The sequence below is a fragment of the Diadema setosum genome, chromosome 3 (assembly GCF_964275005.1).
Source record: "Diadema setosum chromosome 3, eeDiaSeto1, whole genome shotgun sequence".
NCBI classification, from domain to species: Eukaryota; Metazoa; Echinodermata; class Echinoidea; order Diadematoida; family Diadematidae; genus Diadema; species Diadema setosum.
In genome coordinates, this window is record NC_092687.1 from 28,435,855 (window position 1) to 28,457,172 (window position 21,318).

Genomic DNA, 21,318 nt, shown 5'->3' on the forward strand with positions numbered 1-21,318 from the left:
CATGTGAATTCACGTTTTTGGTCCGCGATCATAGCTGCCGTGACAACATATACACGGTTGACTCTCCACAAACTATTTGTAAAAACCGAGAGTGACCAGATGATCACTCTACGCAGCTCTTCGCTGACACTTTCACTCATTCATTGTCGTTTCGTTAAATTGGATTTCTCGCCTATCGCCGATTTGTAACAAACGGCAGTTCTGACGAGTGTCGTAACTTTCTCATTTCGAAATTTTGAGACCCATAATTTGACATGAAGGCAGAATAGGGCAACATAATCCAGAATATGGTAAAATAGGAATTCGCGTATTTACATGCAAAACACTTTAGCGTGCCATTTCTTAATGTGAACAGCGATTTTGTGCAATTGCCAGAAGCACATTTCAAAAAGGAGAACTGTTGAGCCAAATTTGGGATATGTCATTACGCAAAAAAAAAAAAAAAAAAAAATCCAGTTATCTAATAGAGTGTCTATATTGGCAGAGAAAAAGGGCCTCAGACTAGGAGTGGTAGAACATTGGTCTAGGATACCTACCATACTACTACCTCAATCGCATTCTGAATACCGGTACACCATTGTTTGGCTTTGTGAATCTGCATGTAGCCTTTCTTCACATGTGAGTATTATCTCAGGCAAATTGTGATAATACATGTTAGGGTGTGGCATAGGACACCTAACAAAACTACTAATCTAGGCCTATATACTCATAACAATAGTATAGACCAGTCTAGTGTGTGTAGATCCTCTAAGTGACATCTCTATCAGCAATGTTACACTAACAATAACATTGTAGGTCCTAACTGAAGTTAACTGTTACTCACACTGAACTGAATGAAGTCTTCCGAGTTTCACAAATTTATTACCGATCCAGCAGAAGTGAAATGACATCTCTGTCGTTCAGCCCCTTAGTGTCTTGAGGGGAATTGGGATTGACTTCATTTTATTTTTCTGTCGCCATCTCCATACTCTGTCACTGGTTTTCATGGTCTTCCTCTTCTTCGAGACAGATCTCTCGCTCTCCTCCTGCGGCTCCATTGTTGCGTGGATGGAGTGGTACGGTCGGTAAGTAGGCCTATAATACGCAGCCAGCAGAGTTCGAGCGGACCCGTGCTAGCTAGCTGCCGGCCGGATGCCGGGAAATGCACCGATAACGCTCGCTAGCCAGTGAACAGGCACCCGGGTTTCGCCTCGCGATCGCGGCGATGTGTACAGCTGGCGCGCGTACAGCTGTACACTCTATCTATAATTCTTGGGCTTGCTTTTCGCCGAGGAGAAGGCAACAAATCAACGCTGTGCGAAAATCGGACAAAAGAGGGAGGCAAAAACAACACTTGAACGGAGAGCCTCTAAGCCGACCCCCTGTGATTTTGACAAGCGTTACATGTAACGCTCTTCACAAAATCATAGATATCTTCATAATGCCGTATTTTTCATCGATTCTTTTTCATTGCTTAGTCCTTTCATAGGCATTGGCCCTTGTTTTTGCCTGTTTCACTTCATGAAATAGTACTTTTGCATTTTGGGTTCCAACACTCCTCCCCAGTCCCTTTAAGATTCGAGAATGTATGAAATACTATCGCTCATCAGCATACATTTGTGATTTGTAGTAGGCAAAATTGACAAATATCAAACACTTAACACGGAGAAAGAAAAAAAAAAACTTTGAAAACCTTTTTTTTTCTCATTAATGTTGGACAAAATGGCGCCTCAAATAGTCTGTTGGCACCATGCAATCATTAAGGTAGCACGAGGTGGCACCAAGAGATGACACTTTTATTTGTGACCATGAGTCACAAAACCAAAAATAAAAAAGCGCCGAAGAATGAATCTAAGTTAAGAATAGTTTCCGATAGAGCACACTTTAGGATGTAAGGGTCCTTTTACCTTTGGGGACAGTGATTTAATAAATATTCAAGATATCATTATAGTTGATGCATACGTGTGGGTCTGTTGCATCACAAAACGCCCTGACATACACATTTTCGCAATAAAGCCTAAAATATAAAGAAATGTCAATATTGTTTTTTTCACTAAATCATAACTGTAGACAGGTTAGTCTGGTAGCACTGTTTATTAACGTTACTATTGCTCTCATTTTGTGAATTTAATAACACTCAACATTGATTATACTGGTTCAAGATTTAACAGTGGTTGTTTCTATCCCAAACTCACATTTTGGAACTCTTTTAAAGCACAAATTCTGGGTTTTTATTCCATGTGCAAAAGGTAAATCTGTGCCTTTAAAATGATGTATCGCTCAATTCAAATGGGATTTCTCAATCTATCTAGATATCGGAAAGAAAACTCACACTTTGGAAAAGTGTGAACTGAGAAAAGCGGTTCAGGAGTAAAAGCTGTATTCCAGCATTTAATCTTTACTAACAAACAAAGCAACAAATTGAAAATCACATGAAAATAAAAATGAAATGATTGTCAGAATAAATTGAAATTCAGCGGGCTTTATAAGCACATTCTAACATTGACTAATACCAGCCGTCACAGCAGTAGCTTTATCCTTTCAAAAGTTATCAGTTAAAAGTTAAAAGTTAGAAGTGTGTTAAAGGGTTTTTGTTAAAGGATTGAAAAGGCCCATGGGGACCTATTAAGACATACCTAATGAAACTTTTTCTACAAAAAGATGTTTTTAGAAAAAAATTACTAAAAACGCACTGTTCCATGCATTTATGATCCAAACTTAAGAACAATGTACATGAAGAACAACTCTTCAGAAAATATTTGAACAAAAAAAAAAAAACCCACAAGACTGACTAGGTTGCCCCATTTCACAATTGTTGAGTCCTCACGCGTAAAATCGAAAGATTTGACTTTGTGTTGGTTTTCATGATGCAGGATCACAGTATATGCATGGCACTTGCAGACGTTTTCGGTTTGTTGTTGTATAGCCTCAGTGGTCGGTACTGCCCCCAATGTCCAAGGATGGAAAGGACAAGACATACTACTACCGTGCGACTTCCAGGGGGAGCCTTTTGCTGTTTACTGGGTGAAGGAATCCACCGAAGGTCAACAGGAGACCAAGGCTGGATTCGTCAATAAGAACTTCGAGAGCCTTGAGGAACGATTCGACATCGACACGAACTTCAGCCTCGCCGTCATCGACTTGGAGGTCGCAGATGAGGGTCTCTACCTTTGCCAAGTAGCGTTGAGCAATTTGGAAGTTTTTGAAAATTCCACCCTTATGACGGTAAACTGTGAGTATTTCTTTCAAGATACATTTACAGGTCTGGAATTGTCTGCAAAAGAAAATAACTGTGAATTAATATGTTTGTTGAAACCAAAACGAAAATACCATAATGGTGTAAGGTATAAATAGATCGCGAAAGTGCTGACGAAGGGTGTGACTAAGTTGCGCCTTTCAGTTTAGTTATGCTATGCTCCCATTAAAGGGGTGATACAGTATTGAGTGAGGTGAGGATTTAGGTCTTACATTTTGCGAGTATTTAGAAACCACTGCGGGAAATATCAAGGGCACACGATTCAAAGATGAATTCAAAATTTTATTTTTTGAAAATTAGTTTCGAATTGACTGAGATACCCAAAGCGAAGTAATTCCAAGCAATCTTAACAAAAGGTCGGTCCCACCTTTTATTATGATTGCTTGGATATCTCAGCCATTTTAAAATCATTTTTCATCAAAGTAATAAACTTCGAATTCCTCTTAAAACTATATTAGTTTAATAAGAAGCTTTCATTATCTTGAAAAATCATCGTCAGTAAAACGTTGGAAACCTGAGGCAACATCTCCACCGAAACTGTAACATTTTATTTAAAAGCTTGAAGGCGTAGATCGAGCTCTTGCGTGGGAGTGTGTTGGAAACGTGTATGGACCACTGTCATTACTTAAGGATGGATTGGATGGGATATCTCTATAGTTGGAAATATTACTGAAACACTTAATGCTATTCGTAGCAATGGTGAACATGCAGTGTGATGTTATATATCATCGGTTTATCCCTTTAGCATTCGAAGATTCAGTATAATGTCCCATTGTTCCCTGGAAGGTACAGTTCATGGCCGGCGCAGCCGTGGGGGCCGTGGGGACTCGGGCCCCCACACTTTTTGTGCACCATACAAAGGAATACATAAGGTGTCATAACTTTGGGCCCCCACACTTTTTGTAACCCGGAAGTACGTAAGTGGCACTAAAGATCTTGACGTATGGCGACGGTTAGGATTACATGAATAATCATCACAGCTGCTTATCCCGGTGAATTTATAAGCCAATATGCTTGTTGGTACGAATGACCTTTTCCTGTCCATGCACAAAGGGAAACTCCGAAGCGGATTATTATAATCAAGGCCCTTTCATATCTTTTCCGTGAAAGCTACGCGGGTTTGCTGCGAGTAGGAATTTTCCAGCACGCAGGAAAATTTTCTACGAACAGACAAGCATGTTGGCGTACTTGCGTCTTTACCTGCCAGACGCGTGTTACTTACCTGCTACTTGCGCGTACTCCGTGTGACCTTCGTGAGAGCTTCGAAACTGATCCGTTTCAGTTACGAGCGACATATGGGGGCTGCAAAGTACCTACGTTATAGCTGCGAAGTACCCTCGTTTGAGTTGCCTGCGAGGTGATGCCGCTAAGTGTCTCCTACTGCCGTTCTACATGTACCTTTGCGGGCAAACCCCCGCGACTCACCCGGAACGAATTTTGAGCATGCTCAAGGCCTTGTCACACCATGTCAAAGCATTGCGGTTTGATTAACAAAAAAAAAAAAAAAAAAATGCTTCCTGGACATCCCAGCAGTTGGCCCGCACCTGACATTACATATCGCTAATCTCGCTCGCAGTTGCCTGGAGATGCGCACGCAAGTCCGATCTACCAGATTTTTCCTGGTGAGTCGCGGGGATTGCCAGCAGAGGTCCATGCAGAACACCAGTAGGAGGACCGTAGCTGCCGCAAGTCACAGGCAGTTGACCTCCTTGAAGTACGTAAGTTGCCTGTGGATCTATGCTTTTGCGCCGGAAGCGCGTGTCATCTGCATGACATTCTGTGGGACACCTGCCATATCAAATTCCTCCTGAGGAATTCCTTCGTCGAGTTGTCAGCGGCGCCCTCACTCGCCACCCATGCGTCTACACACAGGTCAAACGGAATTGACGTAAGTAGAACGTAGTTAGCATGGGTCCAGCTGCTAAGACGCATGCGAAACCCGCCCATATCCTTGTCCGCCTGCAAAAATTGTCCTGCTTGCTCGAAAATCCCCACACGAATCGAGTTTGCGTAAATTGCCCGGAAGATGTGACAGGGCCAAAACTCGGCTGCGGGGAAAAAGGACTTGCGTGCGCACTTCCGGGTAACTAGGGTGAGATACGTGCTAGGTAATGTCATGTGCGGGTCATTTGCGGGGACCTCCGGGTAGTAAAAAATTGTTCTTCGCGAGTCACACGCAAGGCTTGCCAGGAAAGGTGTGACATGGCCTTAAAGGCCGTGTCACTACATTCCAGGCAAACTACGCGGGCTTGTGGCGAGGAGGTAGTTTCCAGCACGTAGAAGATTTTCAGCGGGCGAACAAGAATGTTTGCAATTTTCATTCATGCCTTGTCATACCGTACGGGGGAACTTCTGCGGCTTGACTTGCGGGGAAACAAATTTACTCCCCGGAGCTCTCCGCAGTTGGTCCGCACCTGACAGTATCTAGCGCGTAGTTGCCCGGAGGTGCTCACGCAAGTCCGATTTAACCGCAGCCAAGTTTTGAGCATGACCGAAACTTTTTCCGGGTGAGTCGCGGGAATGCCCGTAGAGGTCCACGCAGAACGCCAGTAGGAGAACCTTAGGGGCAGTACTTCCCAGGCAGTTCCCACGCAGGTACTTCGCAGTCCCGTATGCAGCAAAGATAATGAAATTCTGTGAGATTTCAGCCATTCCATTAGAGGAATTCCTTCACTGAGTTGTCAGTCCCCTCGCGACTGGTACAAAGGTCACATAGTATACTCGCAAGTATAACGCGTCCAGCACGTAAGACACATGCGCTGACTCGCACTGCCCCCCCCCCCCCCCCCACGGAAGAAAGCAGTAACTGCATAGCTGCTGAGCTGAGATAAATGCGATTTTGTGGTTTTTGCAGATTCTCTAAAAACACAGAAACATTCAAAAATAATTTTGTGGTATGATTATGCACCATACCTAGTTGTCTAACAATACCTAGGAAAAAATTATGTTTCCATTATTTTTTAAATGTTATTTAGGAAAATGTAGTTACTGCGGTGACTCACCCTTGATTCTGGGCAGTTTTCCTACGGAAAAAAGCAGTAACTGCAGACGGCCAGGAGTCTGCTGTTTTCCCCATGGAAAAAAAGCAGTAACTGCACATGTCACATGACCATATGAGGAGAATTGTTACCACCACCAGCTTATAAAGTTCTTCTACTTTCTGGTTTTAGTAGATCTATAAGATCTAGGACCTAACGCTAGACCTAGACTAGGTCTTGTCGATTGAATGGCATTCTGTGTAACAATAAGATACCCTAATTGAACTTTGAAGTGCCCGGCCTGGCCCCTGACACATGACCCTGGACTAGACAATAAAGTATCAAGTCTCTTCGTCTTAATAGATCCTAGTCGAACTCTGACGTTACACTTAAGCTAGACTACAGATCTATGCCCAATGTTAGTGCTAACGTTAGACCTAGATCTATTACGTTAGATTAGACCTACTGACATTTTGTCTAACACTAAACAGTTAACAATAGATCTACTCTGTAACGTTAGATCTGGTACGCGGTAGACCTAACTTTAGGGCCTACATCTAACGTTAGACTAACGTTAGTACATTAATACTAGTGTTCATCTCCCTTCAATATATTTTCAGCTCACCTAGATTTTCTGGTTCTGGCCAAAGCCATGGCTACCATGACTTTTCCTCTGCAATTCATAATAGATTTACAGGCATGCCTGGACCGCAGAAACTGTGTGACAGCATGGTTAGCACTGGCATTTATGATCACTCAGACTGTACCAGACCTGCAATACTGTGCAAGTGATGACTGTGATGTGATGCAGTGTTTAGCTAGTTATTATACAACGTCCAAGTAGATCCTTGTAATTTGATTGGAGGATTGTTGGTGACGTGATATTAAATAAGTACTCCATTCAACGCGCCGTGCAATTTTGGTTCTATTTTTGCGTGCAACTTGGTTCGATTTTTTCGTTCTATTCCACGGTTCGAGAAATTGTACGGTACTGCGTGTACTGTGTGTTGCATATTGAGGATCGCATGCAGCTAGCACAGGTACGTGTGCGGTACATGCATGTAGGCCTACGTAGTGCTAGTGTACGTGTATGAGCGCTAGTATAGCTGTGACCTGTATCTACACTGATTGCACAAGCCAGAAAGAGAATCGCAGTGGATCCACATGTAAGCATGGCTATATTTTTCATACATATATAGACTTCTAGGCCTACTTAGACCAAAAAGATCTACTTGGACGATGTATAAATCAAATAGTGTATGGTCTTTACTCGTGCAATGGTACGAGATTTCGCACTCGGTGAAAGATGAGGCGCACTATTCAACTCGGCTTCGCCTCGTTGAATAGAGCGCCTCTATCTTTCACCTCGTGCGAAATCTCGTACCATTGCACTCGTGACCATTCACTATTTGTATACTGTATGCTGCAGAATTTATGCGCATGCAGCTAGCTGCACGCGTTTTCTGCACTCTGATCGCGCTGAGTCTGCCAGGTTTGCTAGTCTCCAGAAAGAAGCTCTTTCTACAACTTGTCATATGATTCTCTGTGGGCAGAGTCAAGTTACTGGTGAAACAATCTTTTTATATCTACTCCCCTAAATTATGGAAGAAACTGCTGTTTATATTGTTTAAAAAAAAATCAGTAGAAAAAAAGTAAATGGTATTAGGGAAAAAAAATATACAGGAAGGACTATACAGAGTCTGAATGATTAGACTAAATTGTTAGTTACTGCTTTCTTCCGTGGGCTTTGTTAGTTACTGCTTTCTTCCGTGGGGAAACTTGCAAAGTTGAATCAACTGGATGCAGTTACTGCTTTTTGCAAAAGTGAAAAATTGCATTTTTGGTCACTTTTATTTTTTTCTTTGCAAAACTGACCTATTAACATTGGAGAGCATTGGGTAAACTATTCATTTCTGCAAAAAAGTAAACATTCATAAAAATGTCAGTGACTGCTTTTTTTCCGTGGGGGGGGGGGGGGGGGGGGCAGTTTTCCGCCCTCAGGAATGTCCGGTATGCTAGAAAATCCCTACACGTAACAAGCCCGAGTAGCGTGCCCGGAAAGGTGTGACAGGGTCTAAACCACACGGTTGCGGGTAAAAAAATATGCGTGCGCACCTCCGGGCGACTACTTTTGAGATACATGTTAGTTACTGTCATGTGCGGATCATCTACGGGGACCTCCGGGTAGTCAAAATTATTCTTTGCAAGTCGCACGCAAGGCTGGTGTGACACGGCCTATATGCAACGACCGGTACTGCACGTTAGACGCTACGCAAATGGAATGCGATGCCCACATACTAACACCATCAATAATGAGTAGATGAATTCTAGACTAATTTCTGAGGCCGTGAAAGGGAGAAAATAAACATGATTATATTTATAATAGGACTGGCTTGTAATAATAATAATAGTAATAAAATCAATAAAAATATATTTAAGGCGTTATAACAACTGATTTCACCAGCACACGCGCCCTGTACCAAGTTGGGAACTGCGAAGCAGAGTATGATTTTGACAGGCTTTTATAACGAAGAAAAAATCTTCAACATGGCATTTTCTTCTATTTTTGTTGTTGTTGTTGTTGTTCAGAAGATGGCTGGATAACCCATATTCAGCTATGCTAAGCTGGTCTTCCATGTGGGGTCCAGTTGGATGTGAGGTGGGACCACTTCACCGGGTTAAACACCCTTCCCTTTCCGATGAAAGAATGGAACGGGATCATTTACTTGCATGAGCTGTGACTAACTCATACACGGGACCTCCATTTTATGTCCTATCCGAGGACAAAGTGTTTTGCCTTTTGCTAGAGGGGACAGTACGTTTACACACAATCTCGCTCAGTCCAGACTAGGATTCGAACCCGGGTACTTAGGATCGTGAGGCAGGCGCGCTACCGACTATTAAGCCAACTCACCGCCCTGTGACATGTATACAAACAATCGCGCGTCTGCCATGATTATGAATCAGCTTGAGTTTATATATTCAACCACTGTAAAGAGTTTGCTATCAGTCAAAAAGCTATTTCTCACCAAGGCCGTGACATGATAACAAACAAAGAAATCATACAATGAATAGAATAAAACACGATGAAATCATTACAAACGATTGCCAAAAAATTCACAAAGAATAACATTCAAAGTGTACCAAAAAAGTATATACAATGGACAAAAGAAATCAAAATGAGAACTGAGGACATGAATCAGTATACAAAAATACACGAATGTTTGAGAAACTGACAATCATAACATCACGGTGCAAACAGATTAAGACGTTTCGAAACGACAGATGATTTTTTAACGAGACGGGGGGTTGGAGTTAAAATAAATTGACGGACCTGTTCTGTTAGGAAATATTTGAATGTGAACACTTGGATATAAGTTGAATATAAGTTGTTGCAATCATACAAGTCTTTTCTTTATTTTTCATAGTATAAATAATTGAAAATCATTAATTGTCCAAACACTTATAAGGAAATCATTAAAGAGCTTAGAAGCTAAATATAATGCGCCCTTTCTGTAAGAAAATTGGATCGTGGTTTTGGAAGAACAATAGTGGTGTAATCGTTCGGAGATTGTAATAAGACTGAGATCTAAGCCGAATCCTGGAAGACAATGCATCAGGGGTGAGGTTATGGAGTAATAATTAAAGTAAAATAAAAATTAAATTAAATTAAATTAATTATTTAAAGATGATTGTCAAGGCCTGAATCTCCCGCGATTTTTTCAATGGTTCGACATCGGTGGTACTATACAGAGCTTCTCTATTGAAACGGCCGTCAACTCCCAGGATTAAGCGGAGACACCTGTTTTGCAATGTTTAAAGGTTTGCAAGATGGGAAGCATGACCATTCATCCAAACCATACTACAATAGTCCGGCTGTGGCTGAATCCATGTTTGATAAAGTATCAATAAGGTTCTCTAGTCGAGGTACTGAGGGACAACGCTATACCGAGTGAAACGTTCCAGAGTCTTTTTTCTTCACTTTTCTTTTTCTATTTGGGGTGTCTACGTTAAACTGTGTAATTTTACAATTATTAAGTTCCTTGTTTTCTTTCGCACGGTCTAGATTCTTTTGTTGAAAAAACGATATCCAGCTCTTTCACCAATTTTTTTCTTGCTGTATCTCAATTCTAGTCCTTACTCATTAATCACCAAAGGCACTTGAAAACTTTCGTCACTTGGGGAGATCGTACAAAGGGAGTTTTAGCCTTCTACCAACCTTTACTGACTTGCTGGCTAGCTTTCGTCCACTCCTGCGGACTTCTTTGGGCCAAGTGATTGCACCGTTTTTCTTATATTGTTGTATTTTTAATACAATTTTTTTTTTAATTCCTGTAGCGATCGCATCAAGCCATGTAATCGAGGAATGCGTCAATGAGGGTCTTGCAAGTCAAAGCCTCTGTACATACCAAACTCCCGTCGACACTCCTTCCTTGAACCTTACGTGTGTCGTGAGTGGATTCAAGCCTAATATATCCATGTTATGGACAGACGAGGCAGGAAGGAGGCTAAATCCCGTGGTCTCACAACAGACAACACTATCTGACGAAACGTACGAAAGGCTCGAAACAATAACTATTCCAGCAGAACGTGGAACACAACATACCTTCACGTGCTTAGCTGTCGGAGACTCAGTGAATGGAACGTCGACCAAAGACGTCGCTGTTCTACCCATATCAGGTTTCGTGAAACGTTGTTAGGCTTCAGAATGATATACGATATGTGACTGTGCATCAAAAACAACAACAACACAAAGTCGCACATGAGGACATTAAGAGATAAAAAATTACATAACAAGTCAACATAATCAATTTTGAGTTTTTCCTAATTATTTTCTGAAACACACTCTTCACATTCAATTCTGATAACTTTTGAAAGGATAGTGCTACTGCTGCGATGTGAAAGTTTGTACATCATGTGTTAAAAGAACATGTACCCCCCAAATAGCTTTGTTCTTGTTTGATGTATCACGGTCATATTTGGCACATCGGTATAGCAACTCAAACTCTACATAACCTCATCTTTGACCCTTTCTAAGGTCATCCCGGAGGGGGCTATTACACCGAAAAAAATATAGAAAAATATAAGAATATGCTAAAAAAAAATATATATTTTTCGGCATAATTTCTTTATCCAAAGTGTGTAGTCCAATTATTCTCATATTTGCCACAAAGTCATTTTTTATAATTGTCTTTATAGTTGAAATTTCTCAATATAATTTTCTTTATAGTTGAAACTTCTCAAGTTCGTCACGTGGGCGTTACATTCAATACAATACAAGAAAACACACTATTAGTAGTGGTGGGCTATAAATGGGTGATGTTTCAAAATTCTTAGGGCCCCTGCTTATTTGAAGCGGCTTATCGTACTGAGCATTTTGTCACCTTTCGTTAAACAATCGGTTGAAAAATGAGATTGATTTTTTTTTTTTTTTTTGGGGGGGGGGGCATAGGGCTAAGTTGTGGCCCATTTCCGGTATTCCAGTCACCCAACGTGCACTTTGTCATCTTCCAATTGTCACAGATTTATAAACTTGATGAAACTGAAGATATAAACAACAGTAGAATTTAGGTCAAGAAACTGATTGCAAATGTGTTTTAAAACCCTAATTTGGTACAGAAAGCACTCATTGTTTCTCTTTTTTTTGGGGGGGGGGGGGTTGCTGGTGGGGTAGACTCTAAGTTACATTGTATTTTCTGTTCATAAATTACCCATCTCAAATGTGTAGACTGCAGATTATGATAACAAGTTGTAAAGAAAATAATTAAACATTACTTTCCCTGATAATCTCAAAGGGAGAGTGGACATCCCTTGTTGTTAACTTCAGCAGAGTTTCAGCAGTGAACTATCTTTCCGTCTTCATCCTCTATCGCATGCCCTAGAAAATAGGCAGAACATCACAAGGTTGTCGGTTGAACAACTACACAGGCTTTCAGAAGCTGGTGACAGATTTTGTTTCAAAGAATCTCCACACTGAAGAATCTGTTGCAGTAACCGAATTCTGTGGACTTGGTTTTCCTACAATGTATGCCAAGTGCTGTTTCTCAACATGGAGAAGGCAACTCAAGTAGAACCTGTTCAAGTTTTTTTCCACAACTTCACAGAGATCTAGCAGCTCAGAAAGTGAATACTCTCTCAGGGCTTCATGTGACATTCTAGTTATTTCAACCAGAAGAACCAACATTAGATGTTGAGAAACATCTCCTACATGTACGCTGTATGTACGGTACTGTGCCGTACAAATGCTGTGTCTGTGTTGCACTGCAACAAGGTGGCGAATGTAGATTTGGGGCACAGTTTGATCTTACACCGCATGCAACATCTCTCGATACCTTACATGATGAGGAGCTTGAAGGTCTATAAACTAACAATTTGGATTGGGAGAGAGATCTTGCAAAGTTTGACAAGCTGGCAGCAAGATCCGACTCTGCTCATGTATTCAGATTGGAGTGTCATACAGAAGGCACACTTCTCATTTCCAAGCACAATCTCACTTCTACAACCTTAACCAGATTTCAGTAACAGACCTGAAAATCGTCTGACTCTCATTCGTACAATACTTTGGAGAGTCTGCCACAATCAGTGCATTGCCGGACATGCCCATGGAAAAGGATATGCAGTTGTACATGTATGCAACTGATTCTGAACATCACTGAGGTTCAACCAGCACCTTCAAAGTTGAAAGTTTCAAGTGGCGCTACTGAACCAGATATTGCGGTCAATGGACCTTGTGCCCTTATTTGGGATGTTAATAATGTCAGACAGTGGTACCTCAGCATATGCCAAAATGCCAATGGAAAAGGCACATACACTTGTAGTAGAATATCTTATAAAGTGTTGTGATCCTGATGATGGGTTATGTTGGAGATACCCAAAGCGACATGACATACAGACTGTAAGTGTCCTTCAAATTATACCACGCAACAGCATGGGACCATGAGACCTCGAAAGTGTACCATGATATTTGGGCTTGACAATTACCACACAATAACTTTGTTGATGCCCTGTTCCAATCACTCTATTGAGTAGAGAGGAGAATAATCACATCATTATGGCAAGCACATTCTGCAAATGGAACTTAAATATAGTAATCTTTTATGCCGGTATGTGGTGTCCTAGTGTAACTGTTGCAGTTGCGAAAGCAGTGTTTTTAACAGATTTTTTATTTTCAAAATTTGAATTGCTTGAAAGAGCATAACATACCCTTCTTATATCTACTGTTGTTTATATCTTAATTATCATCACATAAGCCTGTGACTACAAAAATTTGCAAGATGGCAAAGTGCATATGTGCTGAAACTTAGCCCAAATGGGCTGAAACTTAGGCCTACCCCCCTCCCCCCACCACAAAAAGCAAAATTTGAGAATTTGAAAGCTTTCTATAGCATATCAAGGATTTTTGACATTTGCAATCAATTTCTTGACCTCAAAAACATATATCTGGACACTTAAATCATCTTCATACTCCTTTGGATAGTGAATTTATTATTTTTTCACTATATTTTGACCGACGCGCGACAGTAATTTTGCGCCCCCCCCCCCCCCCAATCAGTCTTTTGGCCGACTCCATCTCATTTTTCAACCGATTTTTTAATGAAAGGTGTCAAAATACTCAGTATGATAAGCTGCTTCAAATAAGCAGGGACCCTAAGGATTTCGAAACATGACCCCTTTTTACCTCCTGTATAGCCCACCACTACTATTAGATCTTTGATGAATTGATTGTGATAGGTGCATGTATAGCTATAACACTTCATATTTACATGATATCGTATGTAATGTTGAATTTGCAGGTTGACAATATGATATAAAAAAGATACTTTAGGCATAACTTGTGTGAAAGACTACAAATGACACAAAATAAATGGGAAAACTTGGGGAAATACTACTTCATTTTAATTATCTCTATTATATGTACTGTTTTAAAATACAAAGGAAATAACTTTGAAACCATTTCAGGACCATTCACAACCATAATTACTTCACATTTTGCTTCTTCAGGAAATGAAAGCCAAGAAACACCAATTGTATCCACTATTAGTCCACTATTGTATCTACTAATATATTTTTAATTGATATTGTATCAGAAAAAAAGACGCATAATAAGACTGACATGGTTGCCAGTTTACTGCAATAAACGATATCAGAAAAAAAAAAAAGTTAATTGTGCATCAAAATGTCCGAAATAAGATATCAGGAAAAGTCACCACATTTGATTGAGTTAACATAAAGAGCAAATGAGTGACATATTAAAATAAGTTGGGGGTACAATTGCCCCACCCCCTTTGGCTTAATAGGATCAACTGAAAATTCACGTCTTGTTGATGTTGTGATTCAGGAGTACTTATGTGAACAGACAACTAACTAAAATCTAACGTTTCTGCCCCCCACACACACAAAAACAGATGTTCTTTTATTAATATTAACCCCCCCCCCAAAAAAAAAAATGAACTCTCTTTATCTGGACACAGGACAGGGAAAAGTACAGTTTGTTACCCCAAACACTTCTTGCTGTGCAAAACAATATGTTGAAATGAGCATCGTATCTTACAGTATTAGGCCGTACTCTTATAATCGAATACTTGTTTGGGACCACACATAGATATAGACGTTTTAACATAAACCATCAATACCTTTTATGTATAAGATTGATGTATTCTAAACACATTAGAAAATAATAACAAGATGTCTCAATTATTTATCCTTCAAACTTCAGGGAATAGTAATAATTTGAGTCTCATCATTGGACTAGCTATTGGAGTGCCTGTTGCAGCCGTAGTCTTCCTAATTCTCCTTGTCGGAATATTTTTGCGAAGGCACCCTCCGGCCTTCCTACGAAAAGGTGTGAACATTTCATTTGATTGATAACAACTGTTCGTCAGATTAGAGTGAATAACACTCAATCCACTTTCATTGAATACATATCAAGAATAATAAGCATTGCAAAATCATATTTCCCCCAGCTACTAGTAATTTTATGTGTACAGTAGGAAAATTTAAATGCTTACCATAATTATTATATACAGCGAAAACTTTCTTGTTTCAATGTATACATACAATATATATGTGTGTGCGTGTGTCTGTGCGTATGTGTGCGTGAGCGTGTATGTGTGCGAGCTTGTATGTGCTTGCTTACGTGTGTGCAATTTCTTTTCATAATCTTGTCGTTGCTCATGGTCTTACACTTCACAGGAAGGGGCTGGTATACTCGCCGGGGACTGTTCAAAACTCAGCAGTCTGACGTGGATTTATTGATGATACGTATGGGACTTTTTTTTACAATTTTAGTTTTGATAAAAGAGTGGGAGGGAGAGAGAGAGATAAAAAACAGGAAATTTATTGAACACCAGACATAGTCTACTTTAATCACCAAAAGTTTTGTTAATTCATGACTTTTTATGATTAAATTCAAATAAGATGAAGCAGAAAGTGTGGCAGGTCTTCAATGAAAAATTGAGAATTCCTTTGCGTTTATCTTTGTCCGTAGTCGCTGGTAGTCTGGTAGTGCATTTCGGTTATAATCAAATCATCTTTGGTATAGAAATAACGTGGATAAATCCATTAATGTTGTGCTTTCATTCCCCATTACAGACCCATTTTAGACTTTTTTTTTTCAATCCCAGGCCTGAGAAGTTTTCATTACTGGCAGAACCAAGCTAAAGTATTGGTCTATCAAGGTCTGTGGACAATAGATAAAGGTGACCCTGCATCACAAAACCAACAAAAAGTTGCCAGACATAGAGTGTATTTATTTATTTATTTATTTATTTATTTATTTTTTGCTAATAGCATATTCTGAAAGAGCATACTGTAAGCTTAAAATAACTCAATTGACATGGACTCCCGTAACCAGTGTCAATACAGGAGAAAAATTACACAAACTGGAAAAATGTGCACTGAGAAAATAAGCTATTAATCTTTATCAAACCGTGCTAGCTGTGCGATGAGATGAACAAAACATAGGTGACCCTGCACCACAAAACAAACAAAAAGTCGCCGGACATGAAATTTTAGTTAAGAGCATATTCTAAAAGAGCAGACTTTTAGCTTTAGAATGATGTATAATTCAAACCAATTTGACCTATCTAAATACTGGGAAGAAGGCACACACTCAGGAAAAGTGTGAACTGAGAAAAGAGGCTCTGAAGTACAGTGTCTATTCAAGCGCTTAATCTCTACCAAGCCGTGCTGGCTGTGCGATGAATGGAAAAAAGAGGATGTAAACCACCGGAGTAACAACAATGAAGGAATTATCAAATTAAATTGAAATTGATCGTGTCTTATTAAGACATTCTGTCCTTAATTAATGCCAACTTTCAAAGCAGTAGTGTTATCCCTTCAAAAGTTATAGGACTTGAAAGTGAAGAATGTGTACAAGGTTTTTAAGAAATGAAAACGGGACTTTGAAGACACACTTATTCACACTATTCTGCCAAATAATGTTCCAGAAAAACGGCTAAAAAGCACACTTTCCTGCCCGTTTTATGATCCCAAATTTTAGCATAATGTAGAGGAAGACTTGCTCTTTCAGACAATATGAAAAAGTCAACATCGGCTCGGTTGACCCTTTTCACCTATATTCAATCCTCACACAAAATCAGTGTGTGCGACTTTTTGTTCGTTTTGTGGTGCACGGTCACATAGGATGTAAATCACCGGGGTAACAAGAATGAAATGATTATCAGATTAATCTGAAATTAGTCATGTTCTATTGACACATTCTCTCCACGATTAACGCCAACTTTCAAAGCAGTATCGTCATTTCAATAGTTGTTCATTTTTAAACCTTGTTTTATCAGTAAAACCATAAACCAAAATATGTGTCTTCCGAAACTTTGTTTTAATTTCCAATCATGCCATTTTAGGAAATTCTGAACGACCCGAACAATTTTGTATGTAATTACACGTATATGTATATATAAGATCATTAATGCTGATTCTTTTTGTTTCCACTTCCAAGGATCATTACCAAGTCATCCGTCTCTCACGGAAGAAGAAGTACAGCAATGCAAGGATGATTTGAAGGCGTATTACAGTAAAACACGGCGCAAGGTCGTTTTGGATCCACTTAATTTTATGGAACGAGCTGACTTGGATGAAATTTATACGAATTTGAGTCTGATAGATCAAAGTAACATGCGCAAAACACACATAGCATACGATGACCTTTTGAAAAATGCTGACAGAGGGAATCTTTCAAAGCGCCTTCTGATCCAAGGTGATGGAGGTGTTGGTAAGACAACACTTTGCTCAAAAATCGCGTGGGACTGGTGCCAGGGTAGGATTTTCCAGGATCTGGATATGGTGATTGTAATTCCTCTTCGAGATGTAAAAGTCGATAAAACAATCGGTAGTATTGTGGAAAGATATCTCCCCCACTCGAATACGGCTACAGCAAACAAAATAGACGACTACATTTCAAGACATCTCAGTAAAGTTATTCTTGTGTTTGATGGTTTTGACGAGTTCAACGGGAACATAGGAGGAAAAAGCACAAGTGAGATCATTCGCATTCTCGGATTAGAGCAATATGAGTCATGCAAGGTTATTGTTACATCCAGGCCATGGAGAACAGATGAGTTCAGGTTGAACAAGAATCTTGCCGAAGCATACACTTTTATAAGTGTGGAAGGATTTAACGAGGAGAATTTGAGAACTTATATAAAAAGATATTTCCAAATCAGAGAGATGGACACTCTTGCTGACACCTTGCTCAGTTTCATTGAAGAAAATGATTTTATCCGGTATAACATGGCCCCGTTTCCAATTTACTGTGCAATGCTTTGCCTCATGTGGAACGACATCAGTGTTGAAAAAAGGGAAAAAATGCCCAAACTACAAACCTTTTCGGAGATTTTTGGAGAAACGATAACTTTTCTCAAAGAACACTACGCATCCAAATTTTGTGAAAATTCACAGCATCTGGACGTTGCTGAACACATAAAAGAAGCTAGTAGCGCAATTGAAGTCATTAGTGAAACAGCACTGAATGGTTTGTTGGAAAAGAAGCTTTCATTTTCCGAAAAACCATTTGAGAGTTGTCAGGATGCCATGGAAGTGTGCTGCAGAGTTGGGGTTTTGACTATAGAAAAACATATCATGAACAGGAGGCTTCGACGCGACTCTGACACCTCTTCCTACGTTGTGTCAACAGTTTCGTTCCCTCACAAATTGTTCCAAGAATACGTAGCATGTTTTCATCTTGGACATTTATTCGCCAATGATCGCCCCAAGTATTACAAGGTAAAAAGTCAACTTCTCCGTGAATATGAAGAATTCCGCTTCCTGTTCTACTTTGCCGTAGCGTTCGAGAAAGAACTTGGCCTTGATATTATCAATAGCTTGATGAAAAAAAGTGACCAGTATTTTTGCGTGGACGTTGCATTTGAATGTCATACTGAGGAGGCCACCAGAGCAATTGGAGAGCAATGGGAAGAATACAGGTTATTACCTAATATGTCAGAACACACAAAGTCAGGCGTTGTGTTCCTATGCCACTACAATCAAGTGGTGAGTCATACATGTCGGTTATGAAGAATAAAGCTGAAAGTCTGTCTTAGTTGTTTTTTTTTTATTTCATTGGATCATTTTCATCTCATTTCTCATGAGAATACGAAGTTGCCAAATCGAAACTGCATATTTACATCCTTTGAAATTTTGACGCTGATTCGAGAGGTTAGTTTGAGATAAAGAACTGCAGCAACCTGATATAAATTACTTTATGCTTTAAACCGCTTTTGTATCATTACAATGTAGCAGTTCCATCAAGTGATCATTAAGCTGACTCAAAACTGCCATCCCTCTTGTTGTAACTAACTGTGTCTCATATATCCGATGAAAAGCAGCATGTCCATGTGGTAGACAGCTCAGTATATCCCGGAAGTATAATTCGAATCTCTATACCATAACATGTCATACAAAGAGATGTCATTACTCCACAATGTTTTGGCACCAGACTTAACTCTTTATGTGCCACGGTAGAAACCCCCTGTGTGCCACGTTATTCTGAGACAGGAAGGTAGTCATGCTTTGAGAAGGAATTTTGTTTTTCCAATGTGTATAATTTCTACAGATTTCTGTTAAGATGGGCATAATAGCAGGCAAAGTTAAAGAGGAATGCCAAGCTTTATTTAGATATAAATTATATGACGAATATATCTTCAATTTTCTTTTAAATGACCACTTGCTACATTACTGTAAAGGCATGGCTTTTGCACGTAAAACCGTGACAGTAACTTAGAATGTACGAGCAAATCTAGTTGGGAACACGGCTTGATAGTCAATCACCATATAGAATGCAAGCCGTATATGAGAGAAACAAAAGCACGAGATACGCTTTCATTGTGCCGCGGGATTAGCAGTGATTAGCCGATTTATCGATCGGTTTTGGCGGCTTTGTTTGTTGAGCAGAATATGCGAAGTTGGCACGCCGTCGACTGAGTCGGACGTGCGAACGTGGCACATAAAGAGTTAAAGGTGTATTTTGTTTGCCAGCTATGCTATTAATATATGATATTGAATATATGTATTTAATTGCCATTTTTTTATTGGTACTATTTTATTTTTATTTTTAGAGATTTGTATTTGAGTGCATTGAAAAAAAAAAAAAAAAACCTGGGAGTTGCACAGATTAAGTCACGAAGGTCTTGTTCAAGCAAGCAGAAATAGAGTAATACAAAATATTTAGAACACCACTTCATTCCTCTTGTTTGTATATTCATTTTTTTTTCTTTTAATTCTTCTCTTCCTCATCTAAACTAAGGTGCAAGTGATTACATTTTCTTCACACTCCTTTAATTAACTTTCATTGTTTTCTCTTCATGTTTGTCTCATTAGCAATCCTTATTTATCAATAAAGTGACCTGCGGAAGAAATGTTTCAGGTGACCTGGCGGAGGTCATGCACTCCAGCAGTAAACTGCACAAAGTAGAACTACAAAGCCCGAAATTTCATTCCAACTTCTACAGGGTCATTGCCGCAGAGACTTTGATATCCTGTAAGGTAAGACCTTATGACAACAGCTCCACATCGCCTATAAGTTATGGTATGCAAGTTTTAAAGGCACATGACACAATAATAATTATCTTATATCTTGTATTCGCATATATCATAATGGAGATAACAAATATTTAGGCCTACATACATAGTGACATATTTTTTTTTTTTTCAAATTGGAAATGAAATTAAAGGTGGTGGGATAAATGGCCTAGTTCTGGCGAGTCATTGATTCGAATAGCAATTAGTGAATGCCAGCAACAGGAAACGGTGAACCATTGGCAACGTGCGAGTGGTTTAGCGCAAGAATACGCATAATGATGACAAAACAAGATACCTAATTAAAACAAAATCAATCTCACAGAAAAAGGAAAGCTGATTTGTTTTTTACTTACCCTCTTCCTCATCTAAAAACTGGGGGGGGGGGGGGGGTTCTTTATTTTTAACCAAAGTTTGTCAAATTGTGACCGTGGACCTCAAAACGAACATAAAGTCGCACACACTGATTTTGCGTGAGGACTGAAAATAAGTGAAATGGGTCAACCTAGCCGAACTTGACTTCTTTAAAAATTTTTTGAAAGAGCGGGTCTTCTTTTACATTATGCTAAAATTTGGTATCATAAAACGGGCAGGAAAGTGTGTTTTTTAGCAGTTTGCTAAATCTCGAACATTTTTGGTAGAATAGTGTGATTAGGTGTGTCTTTAGAATCCCTTTTTCATTTCTGAAAAACCTTGTCCACACTCTTCACTTTCAACTCTAATAACTTTTGAAAGGATAGTGCTACTGCTTTGAAAGTTGGCATTAACTATGGACAGAATGTGTTAATGAGGCATGCTTAATTTCAGTTTAATCTGATAATCCATTCATTGTTGTTACTCTGGTGGTTTACTTCCTATTTTTTGTCCCATTCATCGCACAGCAAGCACGGTTTGGTAAAGATTAAGCGCTTGAATAGACACTGTACTTCAGAGTGTCTTTTCTCAGTTCACACTTTTCCTGAGTTTGTGCTTTCTTTCCAATATTTAGATAGGTTAGGAGAGTCCATTTGATTTGAGTTATACATAATTTTAAAGCTTAAAGTCTGCTCTTTCAGAATATGGTCTTAACTA

At 39.5% G+C, this 21,318-nt stretch overlaps 1 protein-coding gene across 1 annotated transcript in view; it reads left to right on the plus strand.

Moving 5' to 3' along the window:
• The first annotated feature begins 984 nt into the window (after window positions 1–984).
• LOC140246753 (uncharacterized) overlaps window positions 985–21,318 on the plus strand; it is a 33,728-nt gene continuing 13,394 nt past the window's right edge. Inside the window, exons 1-7 of the mRNA XM_072326091.1 lie at window positions 985–1,064; window positions 2,853–3,211; window positions 10,552–10,893; window positions 14,930–15,055; window positions 15,406–15,474; window positions 17,174–18,723; window positions 20,050–20,214. Coding sequence (XP_072182192.1) covers window positions 985–1,064; window positions 2,853–3,211; window positions 10,552–10,893; window positions 14,930–15,055; window positions 15,406–15,474; window positions 17,174–18,723; window positions 20,050–20,214 — 2,691 coding nt within the window. The remainder of the gene's footprint in view (window positions 1,065–2,852; window positions 3,212–10,551; window positions 10,894–14,929; window positions 15,056–15,405; window positions 15,475–17,173; window positions 18,724–20,049; window positions 20,215–21,318) is intronic.